Source organism: Pteronotus mesoamericanus, unplaced genomic scaffold, assembly GCF_021234165.1.
Source record: "Pteronotus mesoamericanus isolate MK-2021 breed Mesoamerican mustached bat unplaced genomic scaffold, CSHL_Meso_final contig_347, whole genome shotgun sequence".
NCBI classification, from domain to species: Eukaryota; Metazoa; Chordata; class Mammalia; order Chiroptera; family Mormoopidae; genus Pteronotus; species Pteronotus mesoamericanus.
In genome coordinates this window covers 833,843-859,714 of record NW_026555137.1, presented here as the reverse complement: position 1 = coordinate 859,714, position 25,872 = coordinate 833,843, and the positions used below count along the sequence as shown (strand labels likewise).

General features: G+C 66.5%; 2 protein-coding genes across 2 annotated transcripts in view; one reads left to right on the top strand and one right to left on the bottom strand.

Moving 5' to 3' along the window:
- The window catches only part of PKP1 (plakophilin 1), a 28,201-nt gene extending 16,821 nt beyond the window's left edge, over positions 1 to 11,380 (top strand). Inside the window, exons 3-14 of the mRNA XM_054576426.1 lie at positions 214 to 596; positions 4,252 to 4,396; positions 5,208 to 5,415; positions 6,035 to 6,212; positions 7,217 to 7,331; positions 8,007 to 8,162; positions 8,266 to 8,442; positions 8,809 to 8,962; positions 9,234 to 9,420; positions 9,865 to 9,949; positions 10,113 to 10,219; positions 11,235 to 11,380. Coding sequence (XP_054432401.1) covers positions 214 to 596; positions 4,252 to 4,396; positions 5,208 to 5,415; positions 6,035 to 6,212; positions 7,217 to 7,331; positions 8,007 to 8,162; positions 8,266 to 8,442; positions 8,809 to 8,962; positions 9,234 to 9,420; positions 9,865 to 9,949; positions 10,113 to 10,187 — 1,863 coding nt within the window. The 3' untranslated portion in view covers positions 10,188 to 10,219; positions 11,235 to 11,380. The remainder of the gene's footprint in view (positions 1 to 213; positions 597 to 4,251; positions 4,397 to 5,207; positions 5,416 to 6,034; positions 6,213 to 7,216; positions 7,332 to 8,006; positions 8,163 to 8,265; positions 8,443 to 8,808; positions 8,963 to 9,233; positions 9,421 to 9,864; positions 9,950 to 10,112; positions 10,220 to 11,234) is intronic.
- A 5,967-nt stretch (positions 11,381 to 17,347) lies between these two features.
- On the bottom strand, positions 17,348 to 24,066 carry TNNT2 (troponin T2, cardiac type). Its single transcript, XM_054576424.1, is given in 13 exon segments — positions 17,348 to 17,558; positions 17,748 to 17,788; positions 18,513 to 18,603; positions 19,002 to 19,111; positions 19,403 to 19,411; positions 20,087 to 20,197; positions 20,573 to 20,650; positions 21,213 to 21,329; positions 21,512 to 21,572; positions 22,168 to 22,201; positions 22,837 to 22,872; positions 23,235 to 23,322; positions 24,025 to 24,066. Coding segments are annotated over 13 exon segments (864 nt in total). The 3' UTR covers positions 17,348 to 17,512.
- Positions 24,067 to 25,872: the final 1,806 nt, after the last annotated feature.

Here is a 25,872-nt window from a genome sequence, read left to right as displayed (position 1 = left end):
TCCGGTTCAGATTGTTCTCGTCGCGTCCTTAAAGCGGTGGCCGCCGTCTGCTGAAGGGCTTTCATGAGACGTAACGGGCCGCAGCCTATGGCTCGGAAAGGATCCCGTCCGATGCCGGCCGAGGGGCCTTGCCCTCCAAAGCGTCTGGGGCTCCGTGAGCATCGGTGTGGGGGCCGGGAACCCCCCTGAGCCTCTGTCCCTCTCTCTGGCCAGCTCTACAATGGGACCCTCAAGCGGGAAGCTGACAACCGGCGCTTCAGCTCCTACAGCCAGATGGAAAACTGGGGCCGCCAGTACCCCCGCAGCAGCGGCCACGCAGGCAGCGACATCTGCTTCATGCAGAAGATCAAGGCCAGCCGCAGCGAGCCGGACCTGTACTGCGACCCGCGGGGCACCCTGCGCAACAAGAACACGCTGGGCGGCAAGGGCCACAAGACCACCCAGAGCCGCTACAGCTTCTACAGCACCTGCAGTGGGCAGAAGGCAAAGTGCCCCGTGCGCCCGCCCTCCTGCATCTCCAAGCAGGACCAGGTGTGCATCCCGCCCACCTCCTGCAACAAGGACATGTCCTTCAGCCACTCCAGGGCCAGCTCCAAGTGAGTGCGCTGGGTGGGGGTGGGGCTGGGGGCGGGACCTTGGCATGGGTAGAGGAGAGGGTGCAGGGGTAGGAGACAGGAAAGACACAGCCCCTGTGTCTGGGGAGCTCCAAATTCCTCCCGGGGGCATTCCCACTATGAAGGAACCACCCACGGAACGCAGGCCGGGAGCAAATATGCTGACTGTGTGGGCTTTGAACGTGTCGCGGGGAGGCTGGCTGGAGCAGGTGAGCGAGGCCAGCAGTTCACAAGGTGTGCACCTGCATCAGCAGAAGCAGCGGCCCTGGGAACGTGGGAGAAATGCTAATTCTCAGGCCCCGCCCAGGCCTGCTGACTCAGAGCTCTGGGAGCGGGGCTGGCACCCTGCCCTGCGGGGACGTGACTCATGCGCCGGCGTGAGGGCCTCTGATCTCAGGCACCTCGATCCACCTCTGAGAGCAGGTCGGGCCGTGACCGAGTGCGGAAGGGGCACGGTGAGGACCAGCCTGGTGGGGGCGCGCCCTGTGAGGGGCTGGGGAGTCCGGCACAGGCGAGCCCAGTGACTCAGTTAAAAATAGGAAATTGCTGCATCGGTGGCTCCAAAAAGGTCCGCTGTCAGCCACTTCATAGGGTTCAGCCTCACAGCCGCCCGTGGGTAGCCGTCTAAATCGTCTGCCCTGGGCACTGCAACACAGAGAAGACACGGAGGGGACAGCTCAGTGCGCAGGGTTAGGACGCCTCAGCTGCGCAACGGGGGTAAGGTGGGGGATGGGGGAACGCGGAGGACAGAGCCAGTTGCGGGGTCCCTTCCTGAGGTCTCCGTGACAGAGGTCAGGGTCGGAAGGAAGGCGGCAGCCCTGAGGGTGGGAAGAAGGAATGGGTGGGAGGATTTTTGTGTAAGGAGAGTTAACTAGACTTGGAAATGGAAGGAAGGAGAGAGGAATGGACAGACGGATGGATGGATGAAGGGAAGGAATATGGACGGACAGAGGATGATGGATGGATGATGATGATGTGTGGAGGGAAGATGGACGGATGGATGGACAGATGATAATGGATGGATGATGATGGTGTGTGGAGGGAAGATGGATGGATGGACGGACAGATGATAATGGATGGATGATGGTGTGTGGAGGGAAGATGGACAGATGGATGGACAGAGGATGATGGATGGATGATGGTGTGTGGAGGGAAGATGGACGGATGGATGGACAGAGGATAATGGATGGATGATGATGGTGTGTGGAGGGAAGATGGATGGATGGACGGACAGATGATAATGGATGGATGATGGTGTGTGGAGGGAAGATGGACAGATGGATGGACAGATGATAATGGATGGATGATGGTGTGTGGAGGGAAGATGGACGGATGGATGGACAGATGATGATGGATGGATGATGGTGTGTGGAGGGAAGATGGACGGATGGATGGACAGATGATGATGGATGGATGATGGTGTGTGGAGGGAAGATGGACGGATGGATGGATGGACAGATGATGATGGATGGATGATGGTGTGTGGAGGGAAGATGGACGGATGGACGGACAGATGATGATGGATGGATGATGGTGTGTGGAGGGAAGATGGACGGATGGATGGACAGATGATGATGGATGGATGATGGTGTGTGGAGGGAAGATGGACGGATGGATGGACAGATGATGATGGATGGATGATGGTGTGTGGAGGGAAGATGGACGGATGGATGGACAGATGATAATGGATGGATGATGGTGTGTGGAGGGAAGATGGACGGATGGATGGACAGATGATGATGGATGGATGATGGTGTGTGGAGGGAAGATGGACGGATGGATGGACAGATGATGATGGATGGATGATGGTGTGTGGAGGGAAGATGGACGGATGGATGGACAGAGGATAATGGATGGATGATGGTGTGTGGAGGGAAGATGGACGGATGGATGGACAGAGGATAATGGATGGATGATGGTGTGTGGAGGGAAGATGGATGGATGATGGTGTGTGGAGGGAAGATGGACAGATGGATGGACAGATGATGATGGATGGATGATGGTGTGTGGAGGGAAGATGGACGGATGGATGGACAGATGATGATGGATGGATGATGGTGTGTGGAGGGAAGATGGACGGATGGATGGACAGAGGATAATGGATGGATGATGGTGTGTGGAGGGAAGATGGACGGATGGATGGACAGATGATAATGGATGGATGATGGTGTGTGGAGGGAAGATGGACGGATGGATGGACAGAGGATAATGGATGGATGATGGTGTGTGGAGGGAAGATGGACGGATGGACGGACAGATGATGATGGATGGATGATGGTGTGTGGAGGGAAGATGGACGGATGGACGGACAGATGATGATGGATGGATGATGGTGTGTGGAGGGAAGATGGACGGATGGATGGACAGAGGATGATGGATGGATGATGGTGTGTGGAGGGAAGATGGACGGATGGATGGACAGAGGATAATGGATGGATGATGGTGTGTGGAGGGAAGATGGATGGATGATGGTGTGTGGAGGGAAGATGGACAGATGGATGGACAGATGATGATGGATGGATGATGGTGTGTGGAGGGAAGATGGACGGATGGATGGACAGATGATGATGGATGGATGATGGTGTGTGGAGGGAAGATGGATGGATGGATGGACAGATGATGGATGGATGATGGTGTGTGGAGGGAAGATGGATGGATGGATGGACAGATGATGGATGGATGATGGTGTGTGGAGGGAAGATGGATGGATGGATGGACAGATGATGATGGATGATGGTGTGTGGAGGGAAGATGGACGGATGGACGGTCAGAGGATGATGGATGATGATGGTGTGTGGAGGGAAGATGGACAGATGGATGGACAGATGATAATGGATGATGATGATGTGTGGAGGGAAGATGGACGGATGGATGGACAGAGGATAATGGATGGATGATGGTGTGTGGAGGGAAGATGGATGGATGGATGGACAGATGATGATGGATGGATGATGGTGTGTGGAGGGAAGATGGACGGATGGATGGACAGAGGATGATGGATGGATGATGGTGTGTGGAGGGAAGATGGATGGATGGATGGACAGAGGATGATGGATGGATGATGGTGTGTGGAGGGAAGATGGACGGATGGATGGACAGATGATGATGGATGGATGATGGTGTGTGGAGGGAAGATGGACGGATGGATGGACAGATGATGATGGATGGATGATGGTGTGTGGAGGGAAGATGGATGGATGGACGGACAGATGATGGATGGATGATGGTGTGTGGAGGGAAGATGGACGGATGGATGGAGAGAAGATGGGCGATGGGTGAATGACGGACAGAGGGACAGATGGAGGGAAGAGGGAAGGTAGGCAAATGGGTGGCTGGGCAGGCTCACGGCCACACCCTTCCATTGGCCCAGGACCAGGCACAGGTGCGCGTGATGGCAGAGGAGGAGGGGAGCGTGCCTCGAGAGCAGGGCAGAGGTCCCTTACCCACTCAAACATTGACCTGGGCCAGGGCCTCCCCCCAGGGGGGCAGTCCCACAGGGTGTCGCCAGGTGGGCCTGGCTGCCTCGTCCTGACGCTCTGGAAGGCAGACGAGGCTGCAGCAGCTCGGGTGTGCGAGGGGGACTTCTGAGTCCCTGCAGCAGGGCCCCTGTCACCCACGCCGTGGCCATTCCTTGCAGGATCTGCAGCGAGGACATTGAGTGCAGCGGGCTGACCATCCCCAAGGCAGTGCGGTACCTGAGCTCCCAGGATGAGAAGTTCCAGGCCATCGGGGCCTATTACATCCAGCACACCTGCTTCCAGGACGAATCGGCCAAGCAGCAGGTACGTGCTCCTCCTGGTCTGGGCACGGCCTGAGGGCCTCGGCCTGAGCCTGCATTTAGAGGCGAGTGGGGGCATTAGCCATGGGCTGCTTCTCACCTGCGCAGCAGCCTGGGGTGAAGGTCAGAACCGGGTAGCTGAACCCTCTGCGCAGAGCAAAGCCCTCTGGCTGAGTGGACATTTCTCAGGTGTCTCCTCATCGGTCACTGTCACTTCACCGACAGCCACGGGTACAGCAGAAACCCCCTGACTCAAACCCCACCAATGAACACGACGACGCCCCCCCCCAAGTCTGTCGCCCCCACCTTCTCTTGGTCTGTCTGTCTTTCTGTGCTCTCCAAACCATGGCCGTCCGTCCCCGGGCTTCTGTGGCGGGGCCAGGGCTTGTCTGTGCCCCCCAGGCTTTCTCGTGGGGGGACCCCTGCAGGACTCTGCGTCCAGCCAGGGCAGGTCGTGCCACGTGTCTCCTGGAGAGTCCAGGATTCGTCTGCTCTGAAGCTTCCAAAGTAGAGAAAGCTTTTCCGGGAGGGTCTCCGTTAGGTCCGTCCTGCTTTAAGGTCTTGAAGTGCCTTTATCCCCCTTTTCTCCCCTGGTCCTCGCCACCGGACCCCAGAGGAGGAAGGCTGGGCGCAGGTGGGAGGAACGCCTGGCTGAGGGTCTGCGCTAGGAGGTGGCGGCATCGGGCTCTGAGCCCCGGCCCCCGCTCCTGGTCTGGGCCATCACCACTCCGTCACGCGGCGTGTTCATTTGGGCTGGCGTGGTTGCTTCTGAGAGTCCCCTCCCTGACCAGTGACGTGGCACCCCTGTCCCGCAGGTCTATCAGCTGAGTGGCATCAGCAAGCTGGTGGACCTCCTGCGCAGCCCCAACCAGAACGTGCAGCAGGCCGCAGCCGGGGCGCTGCGCAACCTGGTGTTCCGGAGCAGCACCAACAAGCTGGAGACCCGGCGGCAGGGGGGCATCCGGGAGGCCGTCAGCCTCCTCAGGAGAACCGGGAGCACGGAGATCCAGAAGCAGCTGACCGGTAGGGAGCCCGGCCGCCTTGGCCTCAGGTGGGACCAGGCCCAGGCACAGGCTCAAGTCCTGGGCGCCCACCGCACCAGCCGATGCGAGGCCCTTGGGGTCCGGGCGGTGACCCGGGCACTGTGCAAAGTCACAAGGGGTTGAGGTCTTGGAGGAGAGTAGGCAAGGAGCGGAAGGCTGGTGTCCAGCCGCAGTCTGTCCTTAGCAAAGACCTTGGGGTTTGTAGGCCCGGGGCCAGGGGCCAACATGTCTTCTGCATGTACCCTGTGTCCAAAAACCATGCTAAGCCCCGAGGGTGGGGCTCAGACACAGCCACCCTGTGGCCCTCGGCCGCGCTCAGCAGGCCTGGACCGTCGGGGATGCTTAACGTTGCAATTCCTGCTGGAAACGCCCGGTCAGTGCCCTTGACCACCTTCCACGGGCATCAGTGCGAGCCATGCAGAAAGCTCTAGATGGGCTCACGAAACGAGGACAGGAGACAGGATCGGCCAGGCCGAGCGGGCGGGTGACGGACGCCCCCAGGAGGCTCACAGGCAACAGCTCACGGGGGTGGCCCCTGGGCCGCGGGCGTCCTCCTGAGCCCGGCCGATGTCTGCCAACGGTCCCTGCCTGACCCACAGGGCTGCTCTGGAACCTGTCCTCCACGGACGAGCTGAAGGAGGAGCTCGTCGCGGACGCCCTGCCCGTCCTGGCCGACCGCGTCATCATCCCCTTCTCCGGCTGGCGCGACGGAAACAGCAACATGCCCCGGGAAGTGGTGGACCCCGAGGTCTTCTTCAACGCCACCGGCTGCCTGAGGTGAGGGGCGAGGGCAGCGGCAGCACCGCTGGTCCTCAGGGCCGACTCCGGCTTCCCGCCCCTCTGCGGACCCGGCCAGCTCCGGCGGGCGTCCCCCGCTGTCCGAAGCGGCGCGGTTCCCCTCCCCCACCAGTGCGGCGCGGCCTTTCTCCCCTGAAGGGCGTCCCCCCAGACAGAAGTCTGCTCTGATCGCTGCGTCGCTTCCGGGCTGCGGGGGGCAGCCCTTTCCACATCCACTGGGGGGCAGCCGGCACTTCTCGGTGCAGAGCGCCCTGAGTTCCTCCCGGGGAGCCGGGGTGGGGGGGCGGGGGGCCCTGGGTGGGGGGCGGAGGGCCCTGGGTGCGCCTCTTTCAGGACAGGTTTACAAGCCGGGAGTGGGTGCTGGTCCTGGGTGGCCAGTGCTTTGGGGTCACGCCTGCTCTCGGGGGAGCCCTGTGCAGGCCGGGGCACAGCTGGCAGGGCTCCTGTCTCTGCCCCCACTGGCCTCCATGGCAGCCTCCAGGGAGCAGGGGCTGGGAGCGCAAAGGGCAGGGGCTTCGGGCTTTACGTACGGGGCGCCCCAGGCCGGCAGGGGTGGGGGGGGCGGGGCGTTGGGGAGTGAGCCCACTGCGGGGAGCAGAGCGCAGCTTCGTCGGGGGCAGGGGCCTCTGGCCCCAGTCCCAGATCCAGCACCGTGCCCCCCCCCCGCCCCCAGAGGGAGACACGGTGGGCAGGAGCCCCAGGGCCTGTCCCCCGAGGTCCCAGGGCTGCCCCGGCGCCCCTGACGCTCGCGGGAGTTGGGCTGGGGGACCGAGTGGGCGGGTAAAGGTGACGTGAGCTTGCGCAGCCTCAGCCGGGGCGGCCGGGGCCAGCTCCCAGCTCCTCCTCTCCCTCCTCCCTCAGCCCTTCGTCCCTCTGCACCCCTGTTTGCGGCTCCTCCCCCCAAACCTGCACGTCCGCAGTGCCCTCTGTCCCTGCCGCCCCGCGCATCCCTGTCCCCGACCACCGCCACTTCCCTCCCTCAGGAACCTGAGCTCGGCGGACGCCGGCCGTCAGACCATGCGGAACTACATGGGGCTCATCGACGCCCTCTTGGCCTACGTGCAGAACTGCGTGGCAGCCAGCCGCTGTGACGACAAGGTGAGAGCATGTCCCCAGGCGGCCCCTCCGCTAGGGCAGAGCCTGCCCGCTGGCTGCTCGGCCTGGTCCCAGGCGGCAGCTCGCCTTTCTGCTCTGCGGGGAGCAGCCCCCTCTGCTGGGTCGCCCGGACCCCGGAAGGAGGTCCCAGCAGGTCCATGCACCCTTCCAGGGCAGCTCGGCCACTGGGACCGCAGTCTGTTCCCCGGAGGAGTGGTGGACCTCTGGGGACAGTGGTGCGCGGCTGGTGCTGGGCCTCCTGTTCCTGTGGATGGGCCAGCCCTGTGGTGTTGGGGGCTGAAGACCAGCTGCGCAGAGGGGCCAGTGGGGACGTGGCGCTCGGTGGCTCTGAACCTGCAGAGGCCAGGCCGCTCCTGAGGGCGCCAGTGCCCGGGGGGAAGGCGCACCATTGCATGACCCCATCTGACCGCCCAGTGCGAGGCCCCCTGATAGGTAGTTACTGAGCCCAGAAGCAGGCGGCTTCAGCCCCTGTGTACGGTCAGGGAGCCCCAGGCCCTGAAGGGCGAGACCGGTTCCTCAGCTCGCACCGGCGGGCGTGGCGGTTCCGGGTGCGAGGCCAGGTGCCGAGGGCCCAGGGGTCTCTGCGGGCTGGGGTGAGCCCGGAGCCGGCGGCTCCAGTGACGGCTCAGGCACGTGCCCCCTTGCCCCCCACCCCAGTCCGTGGAGAACTGCATGTGTGTGCTGCACAACCTGTCCTACCGCCTGGACGCCGAGGTGCCCACCCGCTACCGGCAGCTGGAATACAACAACCGCAACTCGTACACGGAGAAGTCCTCCACCGGCTGCTTCAGCAACAAGAGCGACAAGATGATGGTGCGCGCCCCCCGCCGCCCCCCAGCCTCAGGGGGGGGGCAGCGCGCGCAGGTCCGGTCCCTTCCGGGGGGGGGGGGTCTGCTGACCTGCCCTTTGTCCGCAGAACAACAACTACGACTGCCCCCTCCCCGAGGAGGAGACCAACCCCAGGGGCAGCGGCTGGCTGTACCACTCGGACGCCATCCGGACCTACCTGAACCTCATGGGCAAGAGCAAGAAGGACGCCATCCTGGAGGCCTGCGCAGGGGCCCTGCAGAACCTGACGGCCAGCAAGGGGCTGGTGAGGGGCCCGTCCCGCCCGCGCCCCCGCCCCCGCCCGCGCCCTGGGCGTCCAGCGCGGGGCTGGCTGCCCCCGGCCACCCCCAGCCTCTCCTGGGTCATGTCAGACACGTGGGGGGCACAGAGCTTTGTCCTGCAAATAAGGATGCGGGGCCTGCCCCGGGCCAGGCTCTGGGAGAGGACGGGGGACCAGAGGTGGCCCTCCGGGGACAGGGCCTGGTGAGCACACGGTCACCTGTCTGTTGTTGTGTGGCCGACGTGAAGCGGGGAGGGTGCCCGGCCTCTCTGTGGGGCCACCTGTTCCCCCGTCCCCTCCTTGGGGCCCAGGGAGCTGCGGGCCAGGTCCTCACGCGGTCCCTCTGTCCAGATGTCCAGCGGCATGAGCCAGCTGATCGGGCTGAAGGAAAAGGGGCTGCCGCAGATCGCCCGCCTCCTGCAGTCGAGCAACTCGGACGTGGTGCGCTCCGGGGCCTCCCTGCTCAGCAACATGTCTCGGCACCAGGCGTTGCACAGGATGATGGGTGAGGCCCCGCAGCCCAGGCCGCCCCCTGCCGGGCGACACCCGGCGGACCCCCACTTCCCAGAGGCTGCTGGGAGGTCTCCCCCGCACCTCTCCCTGGCATGAGCCTTCGTGCGGGGACGCTTGGCAGCAGGACAGGGCAGGTCACCAGGGACAGACGGCAGGCGGGCAAGGTCTCACCCGAGCCCCGAGCCCCCAGGGGTGCTGGAGGGGAGCTCGGGGCCGCGCTCCCCAGACCCCTGACCCCGTGCCCGCCCACCCCGCCCTTCCAGGGAACCAGGTGCTCCCCGAAGTGGCCAGGCTGCTCACCAGTCACACTGGCAACACCAACAACTCAGAGGACATCCTGACCTCGGCCTGCTACACTGTGAGGAACCTGATGGCCTCCCAGCCGCAGCTGGCCAAGCAGTTCTTTTCCAGCAGCTTGGTCAACAATGTCATCAACCTCTGTCGCAGCAGGTAGGCAGGCCGGGACGTCCCCGCCCCACGGTGCAACCCCCAGCCCTGCAAAGCACGTGTCCCCAGGCAGGGCGGGGAGGGTCTGAGCCCGGAGCCCCGAGCACCTTGTGGGCCCAGCAGCAGCCAGGCCTCAGGGCAGCGCCCTTCTCCACCAGCAGTCCCCAGGGGACCCTGAGTCCTCCGAGGGCCAGCGGGAGGCAGGAGCAGCAGACCAGCTATGTGCGGGCTTTAATCTGCTCCACGGGGCTCACGCCCCCCAGGACAAGGGACGTGGGGCTGTACCCACTGTGTAGAACGGCCAGCCGGATGCTGAGTGCAGTTCCTCTCTTGTGCACCCCCGGGGCTCCCGTGTCCCCAAGACCTGGAGGTGAGGGTGGGAGGGGGAAGGACCTGGCTGCACGTCCCCTGGAGCGTCGCCCACTAATGAACTTCCCCTCTGCCCAGCACCTCATCCAAGGCTGCAGAGGCCGCCCGGCTCCTCCTGTCTGACATGTGGTCCATCAGGGAGATGCAGAGCATCCTCCGACAGGTAAGGCGCACACCTGACCCTGCTGGCCAGGTGTGCCCGCACTGCTCGGGCGCGGACTGAGTCCTCGTGGATGGAGATGGGCGGGAAGGGAGACGGGGGCCAGCGGTCTGCAGGGCACACCCACCCTGGGGGACCCAAACGGCGGTCATCTCTCCCCTTGCAGCAAGGCTTCGACAGGAATACGCTGGGAAGCTTAGCTGGGGCCAACAGCCTCAGGAACTTCACCTCCCGCTTCTAAGACCAGGCTGCCTGAGCGGGATCAGCTTGCAGGTGAGGCTTGCCCCTCCTCCCTGGTCGGGGGTGGGGGATCCCAGAGCCCTGCCGTCTTAGGCTGCAGGGCCAGGCCTGAGCTCCCCAGGGACCCAGATGCAGTCCTTGGCCTGGCTGACAAAGGGGGCAGCTGTGTGGGTCGCATGGCAAGGGCGCTGCGTCTGTCCTGGTCCAGACGTTGGGGGCACGCAATGTTCTTGCGTCAGTGGGCCGAGGTCCCGGCAGAGCGGTGGGTGTAGCGGGCAGCTTGCACGCGCCCCTCCCCCCGCCCCCGCGCAGGGGTGCCATCCCCAGGGTCTGCGTTGTGAGGGCCTGCAGATGCCACACATCACTTCGGGATGGAGCAGCCGCTGCTCAGACCTCGACGCTTCTACAGTCCACCCCTAGCCTCTGCACATCGCCAGGGTGGACAGAAACTCTGAGCCAGTGTCCGTGATAGGCGTGCAGCCCTAGCACACCCAGGATGGCTGCTTGAACACACGCCCTGGCCCATCCCCAGGCACACTGCCTCATAGCTCTGGAGTGGATGGGCACTTGTAGGCAAACAGGCAAAGTGCTGCTGACACAGGGCCACACTTAGACACTCCAACAGACACCAGGAGGTCACCAGAGGCGGCCCTGATGTGGAGCCTCTGTGGAGAGCCAGGGCTGAGGACAGGGGCTCCAGAGCAGAGCCCCCCAAGCTGCCAACCCCCAAGTGCCAAGGAGGGTCCTGGTGGGGAGACAGCTGCGGTGGTAGAGCAGCAGCCTGAGGGTGGAGGAGAGGGAACGAGATCCGCAGATCTCAAATGAGCAGCCGGGGTGCCTGGTGGGGCGCTGGCACCCTGGGGGGTGTGCAGGGGGGCATGGCAGGAGGACGGGGCTGACACGCTTCTGACTCTACAGCAGCCCCAGTGAGTGTGTCGCGCTCCTGTGCGCGTGCGTCAGTGCGGTAGCGGTGGGCCTCGGTTTTCCCAGGACACGGGCGAGGGAGCCAGCTGCCGCCCTCACTCACAGAAAGGTCTTGCTTTTGCAGAAACGACACGACCCTGAGGAGGGGCCCTCAGGCCTGGCTGGAGGGTGGTTCTGGCCACCTGTGCAGTATTTGGAAAAGTCAAAGCAACAAGAACAAACCTGGAAACTGCAGATGATGGAAATATTTTTAGATTCTTTTTTTTTTTTTCCTTGGGGGAACTGGCAAGCAGTGGGGGTTGGGGCGGGTGGGGACTGTTGTTAAGCGGGCTTTTTCTGATGTCAATACTTCCTTTGCTCAGAGATGATATATACATACATATGGTATCGTGTACCTTTGTCAGCACCCGTGGGTGTGCATCAGTGCCCACGGGCATGGTCATGGACTGCTGCAGATTGCAGGTCAGATGTGGGAAAAGTGGCTCATGTTTGTTGTTCTTAGTCAAGTGTGCGTGTGCGGTTAAAGTGTCTCATGTTTGTTGTTCTTAGTCAAGTGCACGTGCTTTGTGCGCTTGGCCACTGGGTCCCACAGGGGGACCGCCTGCCAGGGTTGAAACTCCCCCCTTCACAAGCGACCTTGCAGGGTGGGACGCTGGCTGGTGTGTGGAGGTCCGTGGGTCCCCTGGGAAAGACTGGTTGTCTGACAATGCCACCGTCCTGCAGTGCCCCAGGCCTGGGCTGGACAGGGTTCAGGGCCCCAGGAGACAGGCCAGGACAGCCACGCCTGTTCTGCTCCATGAGGCCACTCCCGGGGGAGCGGGCTGGGTGCCTCAGGGCAGACTCAGCCTGTAAGTGTCACGATTCTCCGGAGGGCTGGTCACCCACCTGTTGCAGGAGAAAGGAGGCAAAAATGGTGCTCAGAGCCAAAGAGCTGTCCAGGGAGTGGCCTGTGGGGCTGGAACAGGCTGGGGCTGAACAGGGGCCATTTGGGGACTCACGGGAGGACATGTCCCACCACACTTGGGTACCTGGGAGACTCAAGTGAAGCAGGGCTTGGGGCTCAGGACCCTCGGGGGAAGGGAAGGACAGCCCAGCAAAGGGTCTGTCCTGTCAGGCTCCCGACAAGCCCACGCCCCCACCAGAGACCCCCACCTACCCCTGAGCCCCAGCGAGGCCCGAGGCCCGTGCAGGCCACCAGCTGCCCCTGAGAGCCTGGCCTCCTCCCGTGCATTTCAGGTGGGAAGTGGTAGGACGCCTCCCTCCCCCCTCCCCGCTCCCCCCCCCCCCCGGGAAAAGCTTGTTGTAAATAGGCCTCAGTGTGACAGTAGATAGAGCAGGGGGGCCGCAGGTTCCTGTCCCAGCCTCCAGGCGTCAGTTAGGGACTCACCGCCTGGCCCGTGTCCTCCTCTAGCAGAGCGTGAGGGGCCCCTCGCTCCCCCGTCCCCACCCCCTCGGCACCATCCCAGTCCAACCCGCAAGCAGGACGGAAATCGCCTTTCTGGGCTGAGGCCAGGCCTTATCAGAGACGTGACACCTGGGACGGACCGGGGAGGACGGCCGTGTGACCAGGTGTCCTTGGTGCTGCTCGTCTGACGGGAGGCCCTGGCTCACCCCCGTCCCGGGGCCCACGTGTGAGCCTGGTCCCCGGAGGGCGTCCCGGAAGGGGGTTTGGGGATGACACCCTGCTTGTCACTAAGGCCCAGAGGAATTCCTTTCTTTAAAAATCAGGACACATGTGGTCAGAACAGGCGACACCCTTGTCCTCGTGGGCGGGCGCCGTCCTAGAGGAAAGAGGAGATGGGAGTCCTGCCGTGAGGGGTCCTCGGGGTGACAGGATTGTCCCATCCAGCCAAAGGTGGCCCATGAGGCCCGGCCTGATTTTGGTGGCTTCCCTCACACCCCCTCAGGCCAGCTGGCGGGCCCGGTCACGTTGGGAGAGGCAAGGCTGAGAAGGGGCAGAGGGAGGACGCAGAGCAGCTAGGGTGTCCCCGTCCCTGCCCCGACCGCTGGGCCTCCTGGGCTTAAGGCACACCTCGTCGACGGCCAGCAGCCCTGACCGGCGGGGACCGGACAAGCGGTGCTGCCGCGCAGCAGCAGGGACGGCTCCCGCCCTCACCTCGGAGCCTGGCGGGGGCGGGCCGCCAGGTGGGCGGTCAGGCAGCGGGAAGGCGGGGCCGTGCGCGAGGTGTCCGGCGCCCCTCGTCCCCCACGCCCAAGTCTGTGTCCCAGGCCAGGCCCCGTTCGCCTACGAGATACGCTGTACATTTGCTTTTTCGGAAATAGAGGAAATCAATAAATTGCTGGCGTTTCTGTGAACCTTTGAAGCACTGGATTATTTGGGGCGCTGTGGAAGGAGGGCAGGCTGCTGGCTTCCTTCCAGGGTCCCCTCTTACCGACCCCAAACTGTGTGAGGATTGAGAGCGCCACCCGCAGGGACAGGGATGCCACCAGCCCGACACCTGCTCTGTCTCGGGGTCCGCAGGCGCGCTGGGTCCTTGCGGACGTGCGGGTGGAGGCTACCTGGAATCTCCCTCAGCGCTGCCACAGAGCGGGCGCGGCCCTTCCCGTTTCCCGAGGTGCAGGGGTGGAAAAGGGGGGCGGGGGGCAGCTCAGGGTCTCGGCTGAAAAGCCAGGGCCCTGTGTTTGCTTCTGCTGCTGCCCCCCCCCGGGGAAACTGAGGCAACAGGAGGAGGGGCTTTGGAGCGTCTTCCCGGCGCCTCCCGGCCCCCTCACTCCGCCCCGCCCGTCCTTGCCCGGGACTCTGGGAGTTTAAAACCTGCCGGAGCCAGAGCTGCTCCGCTGGCTGCTTCGGTTTGTTTGCTTTTGAGAAACAAAAGACAGACAAAGGCTAAGGCAGTCCCCACCCACCCAGCCGCCCAAGCAAGAAACTCATCGTCAACGCGTCCTTTCCCATCCTGGCACCAAGTCTGACCACTCCATCATGTCACCTCGTCTCCACGCCCACTGCCACCGTCCTAACCAGGGCCACCGCCCGGGCCTTCCCAGACACGACGACGCGGATTGTGTCCTTTCTTGCCTAAAAACAGCGGCGGAGGCCGTGCACCCTCTCCCTCCGGCTCCTCTTCTCCCGCCGCTCGCTCACGCCCTGCCCTGCCCCCCAGCGGGACAGGTCCCGGCCACAGCGCGCCCATGATCCCACCATCCTGCCCAGCACGGCCCCGCCTGTCCCCCCCCCCCCGGCCCGCTCGCTGGAGCTCCCGCCATGGGACTGGGGAGCTCACGCCCCTGCGGAGGCCCCGGCCGGGCCCGGACTTGCGAGCGTGTCCATCTCTCTGCCTGTGCAAAGTGGCGTTCCCACGGACCGCACTGTGTCGCGAGAACCCGAGAGTCCCACGTAGGGCTGGCCTGAGCGCCTCCCAGGCCTCGCTCCAGCCAAGGAGCCTGAAGGCCCATCGTCACCACCGCCTCCCAGGTGGCCGAGCAGCCGCCCGAGCCTCCGGGAAAGTCAGCGGAAGCTGTCCTGCCCTAGACACGGCTCCCGCGGTTTCCCCTCGCTGGCCCTGGGCCGCAGCCACCGGGGCCTCGGAGGACAGGCCCAGGCCCCTTCCCCACGACCACCCTCCCACAGCCACCCTGGCTCTGCGGTCCCGCCGCCCACCTAACCTCAGCGTCAGCCCGCCGTCAGGGGCCGGCGGCCGCCCTGCGCTCTCCAGGCGGGCAAGGCGTGGAGCCATCCCGCAGAAGCTGGGCCAGGCGCAGGGGGTTGCAAGAGGCCCCCTCTCCCTGCCACATGGGTGGGGCTGCCCCTTCTCCTACAGCGGCCATCGGGCCTGGGGCAGCCTCCTCCCTGACCCGGGACTCATCCCCAGGACTATAGCGCTGGAAACCCGGCATTACAGCAGGCGAGGGCAACCGGCCGCAGACCCTGGTTCAGGGGACAGGGCAGCCGCTGCTTGGCCACCACCCAGAAGCGACAGGAGAGGGGCTCCACCAGGCCCCCGCCTGCAGCAGCGGCTCAGCTCCCTGCCTCCGGAGGAACCCTGGCACGGGGCAGAGGGCAGGGGGCAGGGGCAGGGGTGGTTCCAAATAAAGGTTCCTAACAGCCCCCTCCGTTCTCCCCTCCCGTCTCAGCTGTAAGGCCCCACACTAGTGCCCTGCACACCCCACCTCGTGTTCAGTCCCCAGACGGACAAGCCTTGGGGAGGGGCGGGGGCGGGGCGGGCGCCTCCCAGGGCCACCGCAGTGGAGGCCGTGGCCCCGGCGCCTGTCGACAGCCGCTGCTGCCCCCCGGAGGCTGACGCGCTATGACGCGCCACCTGGAACTGAGCAGCAGAGGAGCGCCCGATGGGTGCTGAGTGTAGCGGACGTCTGAGGCCACAGACGACGAGCCAGAGGCCGGCGCTGTGCTGATGTCACACAGGAATGTCAACCGTGTCCCTGCTCTGCCGGGCTCTGCCGACTCCGAGGTGGCTGTTTTACGCTGTTTCCCTCCCTGTGAACACCTGTTGTTGCGACGACCGAATCCCGCCCGAGGTCCCTAAACAAAGATGCCTTCTCCTCCGTGCCTTCAGCACATGTGCAGGGGCCAGGGCTGTGGAGGAGCAGGCAGGCGCCCCGCCCCCTGAAGCACCCCATCTGCACGGGGCGGAGGGAGGACGCGGCTCACCCCGGTTAGCGGTCGTGTTACCCGGGAAGACCAGCAGCAGCGCCAGACGCCCCGCTGGGCGGCCCACCCGCGTGACTGCGTTTGCTGTAGACGGATGTGAACGCTCACACGCTTTGCACTGTAGAGGCAGAAGCTATTCTACTATTGGTTGGCTAAAGCGCAGTCGCAATGTCTGTAACATGGGCTTGTGCTTGTCTCTATCAGCCACCGGTGGAACTGGGTAGAGAGTGGGCCGTGCAAATAAAAAAATAAAACGTAAGCAGAACAGGCAGAACCCTGCACCGTGACCCCGGAGGTCGCCACGCGTCCCTGGGCCTCAGTTTCCCCAGGTGGAAAATGGGGTCCTTGGTGTAGGCCCTGACTGTGCAGTTACTGCAGGTTGTGCGTGTGAAGTGCTCGACGCTGCACCTGGCACCCAGCAGGCCCTCGTCAGGGGCAGATATGGGGTCAGAGGGGATCCCCGTGTCAAGTTTGGAGGGAAAAACTGCTTGTCCTTTACCCTCGGCGGCAATGAAGTGGCGGCACGCATCCTGGCGGCCGTCTCCTCTGGGGAATTGGTGGGTGGGGACAGGAGAGGGGCGCGGCCCCTTGTGCTCAGCAGGTGCCCGACCCCACCCCACCCCGCACGCCGTCAGCACTGCGTCAGCACCGGCTCAGCCCCGGGGGCGCCTGGGAACCGAACCGCCTCCCGGCCGCCTCCCTCCCTGAAGAGCGGCCGGCCCCACCGCCTCCCTCGGCTTGGCGCTGCCCGGGCCTGATTTTCCGGGAGCCTGCGTGGGGGCTGGGGTGTGTGGAGGGTGCGGCTGCTGTGGCCTGAGACCGGGGCTGTGGGCGGGGCACCCCGCGGCCTGGGCGCTGCACACCCGTGTGTGTGAAGGCAGCGTTCTCAGAGCCGCCACGGACCTGAGCTTTCCTCCCGGTGGCTGCTGGGGAGAGGGGGGCTGAGAGCTGGGAGGAGCCAGTGAGCAGGACCAGGAGAGGCGGGCGGGCTGGGCACCCAGACCTGGTTCCTGTGAGTCACGAGCTCTGGGAAAATGGGCCTTCAGTGCGGGTCCTCCAGGCGGCGCGAGGGGCATGGCCTGCGGAAGCCAGAGACTTCTCAGAAAACCAGGGACGTGAGCAGGCCCTCAGGGGTGGGCCAGGTGTGCCAAGCAGAGAGGCGGGGGCGGGGGGCGTCCTGGGGGCGGGGACAGCAGGGACAGGCTCCCGCCTGGCCTGCCCCGCCCTCTGTCCACCCCCATCCCGGCCTGGGACACGGGAGAGCCTGGCCCCGGGCCTGTCCCTGAGAGAGGACCCACCCTTCCCAGAAACCAGTGCCAAGCCAGAGGCGGCGCCCACCGAGGAGGGGTTCTGCCCCTCCCTCCTGCCTGGGCACAGACTGGGGCAGATGCCGGGGCGGGGACGGACAACAGCAGCAGGTTCCTGACTTTCCCCTCCTCGCCCCTTGGCTTGGAGTGGACAGCCTCTCTTCCAGAGGCCGCGCGTCTCAGGGACTCAGGCCCCGGCATCCGGCAAGAGGAGCCGCCCCTGCCGGCCGGGACAGACCGGGGGCTCACCTCGGCTTCTCTCCCTCGGAAGGAGAAGCGACACAAATGCCGTGCGGTGTGCAGTGGCTTTTATTACGGGCACGGTGTGGACTCGTGGGGCAGCCGAGCGTGGCGGCGTCCAGCTGGGCCCGCCCTGGCACCCGAGCAGGAGCCGCCCCCCACCCCCGCCGGGGGCCCCGGAGCTGGGGGCATGCCGGGCGCAGGCGCAGCGAGGAGCAGGTCTGGGCTTTACTTCCAGCGCCCGGTGACCTTGGCCTTCCCGCGGGTCTTGGAGCTGCAGGGGAAGAGGACTCCATCAGAAGGGACCCGGGGCCGGGCAGAGGCCTCCCCAGGGTGGGGGCCGAGGGCAGAGAGCGGCAGGCGGCCTGCAGGGGGCAGAGGCTGGCCGGGGGCAGGGAGGCCCTGAAGGGGCCCCAGGGGCACACGAGGTCGGGAGGAGGCGGAGGCACATTCGGGTACTCACACTTTCTGGTTGTCATTGATTCTGTTTCGGAGAACATTGATCTGTAAGAGAAGTGAGCACGACAGAGTCACCGGGAGCTCCTGTGGCTCAGTCCCAGGTGGCCGGGGCCTGGACCTGGGCTGGGGGGCCAGGAGGACATCTCTGTCACCCTCGCGACGACCCGGTGAGGAGGCATGCGTGTTGCCTTGTCGAGGGGCCGAGCCAGAGACTCGGCGCAGACGGTGCGGCTCCCGAGTCCTCCCTGTCACCAGCGGAAGTGGGGCGGTGACGCTGTGCCCCAGGCCTGAGCTGCGCCAGGGGGCAGTGGGGCACACGCGGGGCCTGGGCTGGCTGGGCCGTGTCCTGGCCCGGTGTCTGCCCTCCGGGGACCCACAAGGCTGTGGGCTTGCGGCTCAGCCCAGCGCTGCCCCCGGCACAGTGACGTGAATGTCTCTGGTGAAGCTTCCTCCCCCCAGGAGGCCTAGCTCCCTGCATCCTTGTCCCCGACCTGGCTTAGGGCGTCTGGGCTGCTGCCCCCGGCCCTCAGGGCCAATCGCTGCCCAGCGAGCCGGGAGGGACACCCAGGCTGGAGCCCCAGGATGGTGCTCCCGGTCAGGCCCGGCGAAGCCGCAGCCCGGGGGTGACCGATCCCTGGGGAGACGAGGCACCTGGGCAGGTGCGCGTCTCGGATGGGCGGTGGGTCAGGGGACAGGCGCGACTCTGCCGCTCGGCGGGACCCACCCGGTCTGAGGAGCGCGCGGGGGGCGGGGCTGCGGGCCGGCTCACCTCGTACTTCTGCTGCTTGAACTTCTCCTGCAGGTCGAACTTCTCAGCCTCCAGGTTGTAGACGGTCTGCCACAGCTCCTTGGCCTTCTCCCTGCGGGGCAGCAGTCGGGGATGGGGGAGGGGAGGGGCGCCGAGGACGACCAGGACGCGCGCTCCTCTGCCTTCCTCCTCATCCTCACCCAGCCCCAGGGGCTCAGGCCGCCGGCCCGCCTGCCCACTTGCCCGCCGGCGCAGCGCGGGGCCCAGAGGGCAGGCTCCCGGGATGGAGACCCGTGCGGGGGGGCAAGGGCAGCCTGGCCCAGTGAGATGCTGCTCAGACCCAGAGCCGGGCAGGGGGCACCGGGGCCCCTGCGGACTCCAGCCCCGCCCGTCGCGCCCTGGGAGGATGCGTGGGGCGCCGGCGCCCCCTGGTGGTCGCGGCGAGAGCGCGCCCTCCCGGCGCCTTCCCAGGGCGCCCGCTCGCGCTCGCGCCCGCGCGGCGGGCCACACCTGAGCTGGTCTTCATTCAGGTGGTCGATGGCCAGCACCTTCCTCCTCTCGGCCAGAATCTTCTTCTTCTTCTCCCTCTCCGTCTGCCTCTTCCCACTTCTCCGCTCCGTCTGGCAAGCGGGGGGCGGGGCATTAGCTAGAGGACTTCCCCTCCTGTTCCCCAGCCCCGAAAACCCACTGGGGAGTGGGCATGGCTGTGGAGGGGCCACGTGCTCACCCTCTTCCCACAACGGCCACCCCATCCCTGCCCGGACCCCGGAGAAACTGAGGCACGGCCAAGGAGGGGCATTGGGGCCGACTGCCTCGGCCTCACCGGGATCTGTCCCCTCCCCGCCACCCCCTCACTGCGCGGGTCCCCCGTCCAGGGAGCCCCCAACACCAAGAGGAGGCTTGGTACCCACCTGTGCCTGCTAAACCACGAGAGAAAGACCCCGAGAGAAAGGCGAAGAAGACGACAGAGACAGAGAGAGCGCAGGCCCGAGGGGGAGAGACGGGGGGAAGAGAAGGCTCAGACATAGCCGGGGCGACCCCGGACGCTGGGACCCCAGGACGTGAGGCTGGGCCAGGCCGGGCCAGGGCCTGACGGCTGGCCCGGCTCTGAGCTGGGGCCTTGGGAAAGCCATGAGTACCAGCCCCCCCCCCCAAGCCATGAGAGCATGTGTCCCGCAGGCTGGGTGTGGAAGTCAGGCACGGAGAGCGCGCTCCCAGGGCGAAGCCACGTCCCCAGTGCTTCCCGTGTGGGCGTGTGGGCTCGCTGGGCCTCAGAGCGGCAGGCGGGCAGATGCTGCCGATCCCGCTTCTCAAACGAGGAGACGGAGGCCCCCACGTGGCTGTCCCCAGCCATGGTCCCCTCACACCGGGGCCCTGAGCCCAGCCTCGGGGCGTCTGGGAGCGCAGGGGTGTCCAGGCCCCACCTGCAGCCTTCACCGCGGCAGCCCCCGTCCCCACTGCTCCGCCGCCGACCCCCTGAAGCCACAGTCAGGCCGAGCGCCGAGGGGCGCGGGCAGGAGTGCGGAGGCTGGGCGGCTCCCCCTGGACCCCCGGTCCCTCAGGACCCCGCCCCAGGACCACCCCGGCCGGCCCACCTTCTGGATGTAGCCTCCGAAGTGCATCATGTTGGAAAGGGCCTTCTTCTTGCGGGCCTCGTCCTCCGCCCGCCTCCGGCTCTCCTCCTCCTCCCGCCGGGCGCGCTCCTCCTGGTGGCAGGGGCGGCAGCCGGTCAGGCCGGGGCCGGGCCTGGGTTTGGGGCCTTTCTGACGGGCGATGGACTGTGCTTTCTCTCCCCCGGGGCTGGGAGCTTCTCCCCTCAGGGCTGTGAGCCCTTCGCTTGTTGGGCGAGGGAGCGAATGAACGAACGAGGCCGTGAGCCCTGAGCCAGGGCCCCCGGCCTCGCTCGAGACGCGACCGCAGGGCCGAGCTCCTCCAGGCTGGGCGTTCCTGCCTCGGCAGAGCCCACACGTGCCCAGCGGTCACGAGCTGCTCATTGTCTCTCGGCTGAATCCGTGTCTGAATAGAAAGGGGCTGGGCCCAGGAGCTGGAGCGTGGGGGTGCCCGGGGCGGCGCCTGCTCACCGCCAGCCGGGCCTGCCGCTCCTTCTCCCGCTCGCTCCGGATGCGCTGCTGCTCGGCCCGCTCCGCCCGCCGCTTCTCCTGCAGAGACAGGCCGAGCCCCCACAGTGCGTGACCTGGAGCATCCTGCTTAGACAAGCCAGGCCACACCCGACGCCCACAGGCAACCCCGCCGGGCGTCGGTCACTGTGGGCTGGGCCTCAGTGATTTGAGCGAGACCCCTGGCCCACCCCCCGGCCTCTGCACCTGGACCTCGGCCCTGCGCTCGGACAGACGGCCACGTCCCCAGCTGCCGGCCACAGAGAAAAAATAACCAAACTACCTCCCCGCTCCCCAGCCTGCCGAGGTGGGATTCCAGACTCACTGCGCCTTCCCTTCACAGGGGGCGAGCTGTGCCCAGAGGCGGGAGGCAGGGCGGGACAAGAGGCGCTGGCCCGTGTGGGGCCTGGCTGCCCTCAGCTCCCGCCCTCGCGAGCGGCCAGGCTGCTGGGGGCGGGCGGGCGGGCGGGGCTCCTGATGGAGCGTCCACGCCAGCAGGGTGCGGGGCTTCGGGGAGGCTGCCTGGAGGAGGGGAGGCCGACGGACGGGGTGGGGGACAGAGGGGGCCTCGGGAGCCCTGGGGGGGAGGCAGCGGGACACCTACAATCCGGTCTTTGAGCGAGATGAGCTCCTCCTCCTCCTTCTTGCGGTTCTCGAAGTGCGCCTCGATCAGCGTCTGCAGCTCGTTCAGGTCCTTCTCCATGCGCTTCCGGTGGATGTCCTGCGGGGGCGCAGGGCTCCAGGGCGGGGCAGCAGGCCGCGCCCCTCCTCCTGGCCTGGGGCCTGGCCCTGCTGGACACCCTGCCCTGCCCCCTTCCCCAGCCCACGCAAGGTCCCCCTTTCCCACCAGGGGCCCTGGCGCCCCCCCGGCCCAGGCCTGCCCTCCCCGCAGCCCCCGCTCACATCGAAGTCCACTCTCTCTCCATCGGGGATCTTGGGCGGCACCAGGTTGGGCATGAACGGCCTGTGGGAGAGGAGGAGGAGCCATGAGCACCCCCGGGCGGAGGGGCCGCGGGGCTGCGCCCGTGGAGCGCGGCCGCCTCCACGTCACCACAGGAGCCCCCACACCCGGGACGCCCACGGCGTCTCCTGTCGTTTCCTTCTGTCCTCACACGGTCGCCATGAAATCTCTCGCGAGTGCCCTCAGACCCTGGGAGGGAGTGGCTTGCTCAGAACCACGCCACCGGGACGTGGGGAAGCTGTGGCCGGGGGACGGGCTTGTCTGACTGCGGGGCCCTGTGGCTGGCCCCCCAGAACCCCCCAGGAGCCCCGGGGGCCTGCGGCGTGGCGCTGACCCAACGCCCCCGTGCAGGGACGCCGGCCCGGGGCCTGTCTCCCCACCTGCCCACGAGTCTGCGCGGGGCCGCTGCGTGCACACAGGACGGCACTGGGCACATGACGGGCCGGGGCATCCAGCCGGGCTGGGGCCGGTCCCAGTCTGTCCCCTGAACCTGGCCGTGTGACCCCGGGAGTGTGCCGGCCGCACCCCGCCCCCGGACCGGGCCGCCTGCCCTCCACGGCCCTCCGCGGCCAGGGCCTCCCTGCAGGCGCCTGCTCACCTGGGCTTGGGTTTGGACTCCTCCACGGGGCCATCTGGAGGGAGAGAGGCAGGCGGCCACGGGGTCATGGGCCCCGGATCGGGTCCCCGCTCTGTCCCGGCGAGCGGGGTCCCGCGGGCTTCTGGGTCCCCGGAGGCGCGGGGGCCCCGCCCCCCACTAGGGCCCCTGGCTCCAGGGGCACCCGTGGGAATTACGGCCCTGGAATTGGCAAACTCTACACATCCCCCCAGAGGGGCTCCCAGGGCCCGGGGTCCCTGGCTCCTTGGGGACAGGATTCCACGCCCGCTGGCTGCACCCCCCCCCGTCCCGGAGGCGTGACAAGGACCACAGCCGAGACCCACCACCTGGACTGGCTGTGCCTTGGGGGTTTACCCTACAGACCTCGCACCCTGCGAGTGGTTCTGCCTGAGCCCCAAGAACCTCACATGTGGACACGGCTCCTGGGGGCCCTACCCCGCGTGGGGAGCCGCACATGGGCCCCCCCACCGCAGGGCACCACCAAGGCAGCTCCGTCCCTGGAATGAGGAGGGCACAGCCCCCCAGACCCGCACCGGCACCAAGCCTGCCTTCCCCCCGTGAAACCCTCCCCCCACCACGCGCCGTCTCCCCAAAAGCCGCGGGAAGGGGTGCCCCGCCGCCCCGACCTCTCTCTGCGCCAGTAGGGCTCACCTTCGGCCTCCTTAACTTCCTCTTCTTGTCTGTCTTCTAAACAGAACGCGAGGAGTTAACGAAGCCCCAGGTGCTCAGCTCAGGTCCCTCTGCCGAGAGCCCCCATTGACAGGGCGGTACCCACGTGCGCCCTGCTGAGTTCTGGGGTCACGGAGCTTTCTGTTCACACACACAGGCACACACACACACACCCATGCACACACGTGAGCCCACATACGTGGTGTGTACACACACACACCCCCTGGGCCCGGACTCGCCCAGCACAGAAGGAGCTCAAGGTCAGGGTTCCTGGATAGACAGTGGACCGCCGAGTCCCAGCCCAGCCCAGGTGGGGAAGCAGGTCTGTGGACGCCTTCCTGCCAGAGGGCGGGCCAGCAGCCCCTCCCCCGGGGCCGCACCGTCTGCCTGGGTCTCCTCAGGCTCCGCCTCGCCTTCGGCCTCCCCTTCGGCCTCCCCTTCCGCTGCCTCCTCTTCCTCTGCCTCCTCCTGCTCTGGGTGAGCAACAGACAAGGTGAACCCCCAGGCCCGCCTGCGCCTCGCGCAGCTCCTGGGGCGGCGGGGCGGGGGATGCGGGGGCGGGAGGCTGCAGTCGGGGGCTCGGACTCCTTACCTTCCCCGACCTCTTCTGCTCGGGGAGGCCGCAGCCGCGGGAAAGGAGACAAGAGGTGGGTCGGTGTCAGAGCAGGCGGCCCCGTCCCGAGGCGCGCCTGGGCGTGTGCTTACCTTCCTGCTCCCTGCAGGGCACAGGGAGACGCTGTTGGGGCCGCGTGCACGCGCACACGCACACGCTCATGCCCGCGCTGCCTGGCCCCGTGGCTGACCCCGGCCCTAGGCCCTGGCTGCTGACCGCGCGCCCCCACGGAGCCCCGGGCTGGGGGCCTGGAGGCGCGATCAGCCCCGCGACCCTGGAAGAGTCGCTGCTGCATCTCTGGGTCCGCGTTCGGGAGGCCCAGCCTCTGGGCTCCCCTGCTGCGACCCGTCCCCCAGCGAGTGCTGGGAGGGGCCGCCTTTACCTCCCAAGTGGCCCAGCCCGCGGTCGGCCTGCGGGCAGCGGCCAGGAGGCACAGGGCGGAAATGAAGGGGGCTGTCTCTCCTTGGTTCCCCAAAACAGGCAGAGCCACCCCCCGACCCCCGCTGCCCCCAGGGAGGCTCCAGGGGCAGGTGGGAAGGCACAGGAGTCTCCCACACTCACCCCTCGTACTCCTCCGCCGCCTCTTCCGTGTCAGACATGCTCTCTGCTCCCCCCAGGAAGAGAAAGGCGTCAGGGAGGGCGGAGGGGTCGCGGCCTCCTCAGCTCAGCCCCGCTGTCAGGCCAGACGGTGGGGCTAAGTAGCAGGGAGGCCGTAACAATGTCTGTATCCCACCTGCCACTCGTAACATATCGGGCAAATGTTGCCACGGGGGGAATCGGGCAAAGTGCACCAAGGAGCTGCGCCCTTTGTTACAAATGCTCCCGCGGCCCCCCTGGTGGGGTGAGGCGCCTGTGGCCCACGAGCCCTGCCTGCTGCCCGGGCCCCGGGGAGCCGCCCGAGTTGGTGGCTGAGAACCGGGGAAGCCGCTCCCGGTTCCTGGGGCTTCTCCGTCCTCTCCTGCCCTGGCCCCGCCAGCTCAGAACCGCTGGCCCTGGGATGCAGCCCATGGGGGGGCCGCACGGAGCTCTCTCCTGGCTCCTGGGAGCACCTCCCTGCTCCCCCACACAGCCCGCCAGCCCCCGGGGTGGGGAGGGCGCTCAGACGAGGAGGCTGCCAGGCTAGCTGCCGAGGGCCGGACGGATGGAGGGGCAGGGGCAGGCTGAGCTGGGGGACAGTTGAGGACCTGGTGGAGCGGGGTGACGGTGTCCTAAAGCAACCCCACCTCTCACCCACGCCCCACCCCGCGCCCGCCTCCGCAGAGGTTGGGGCCACTTTCTGGGGGACTGCAGCAAACACAAGGGGCAGCGGAAAGTATAGTGGCCACGGAGCCCAAACTCGGGGCTTAAGAAAACCTAGTTGCTGCTGTGGGGCCTTAGTCCAGTTCCTTCACCTCTCTGGGCCTCCGCTGACCTCCCTGTGAAAGAGGCGAGATTCAGGTCCTAGCCTGGCAGGAAGCCTGAGGTTCTGAGGGACATTGTCCCCGGCACCCAGCAGGGACGGACCAAGGCTAGGGCTGCAGGCCCTCCGGGGGAGCCAGGGGCGGCTGGGGGCAGAAGGGAGGGGCGACTCGATCCTCACAGATGCCTCTTCTTCCCCGCCCCCCGCCCCCACCCTGGGAGGACGGGAGGACGTGCCCTAGAAGATCTGGGTCAGAGGAAGAACTTGGGACGTCAGGGGCCTGGAATGTGCTGGAAATTCCTGACACCCCAGGCAGCCCTTTCCCCCAATATTCTCTCCACCTGCACAGGAGAAGCCGAAAAACCAAGGGGGTATCTCTCTGGGGGCGTGCGGGGGGGGGAGCCGGACTCGGGGACCCTGTACTCCAGCGAGCTGGGCTCACACTCCCTGAACGGACCTCCCCTCCCTGGCCAGGGGAGGGCGCTGGGTGTGGGGTGCAGGCGAACTCCGCCCGCTGCTGGGAGGGGCTCGGTCTGCGTCCCTGATGCCCCCCTCTCTCAGCCCTCTGGGCATCAAGAAGGGCCTGCCGGACAGCCGCGGGGGCGTCAGCCTGGAGGGAGACGGTCCGGGCGGCCCTGGTGTCAGAGCGTCGCGGTATTCAGGGCAGGCAGGGATCTCGTCCGCCCCGCGGACGAGGAGGCTGAGGCTCCCCATCCGAAAGGCTGCGGGGCAGGCCTGGACGCCCCCACGGGCCCCTGGCGTCTTGGAGCCCGACCCCCGCACCTCCGCGTCCTCAGCGTGGCCTCCTGGAGGCAGGCCCTCGTCCCTCTGCTCCCCGCTCCAGCGTCTCCCGGAGCCTCACCTACGACAGGAGCCGCCGGCAGCCGGGATGCCGCTCTCTCGGGGCAGGAACTGGCCAGGGCCGGGGTGGGGTGGGCTTTAAGCAGCACCGGGCGGGGGCGGGTGAGCCCGCCTTGCAGAGGGAGGAATGTGCGGGGCGTGGGGG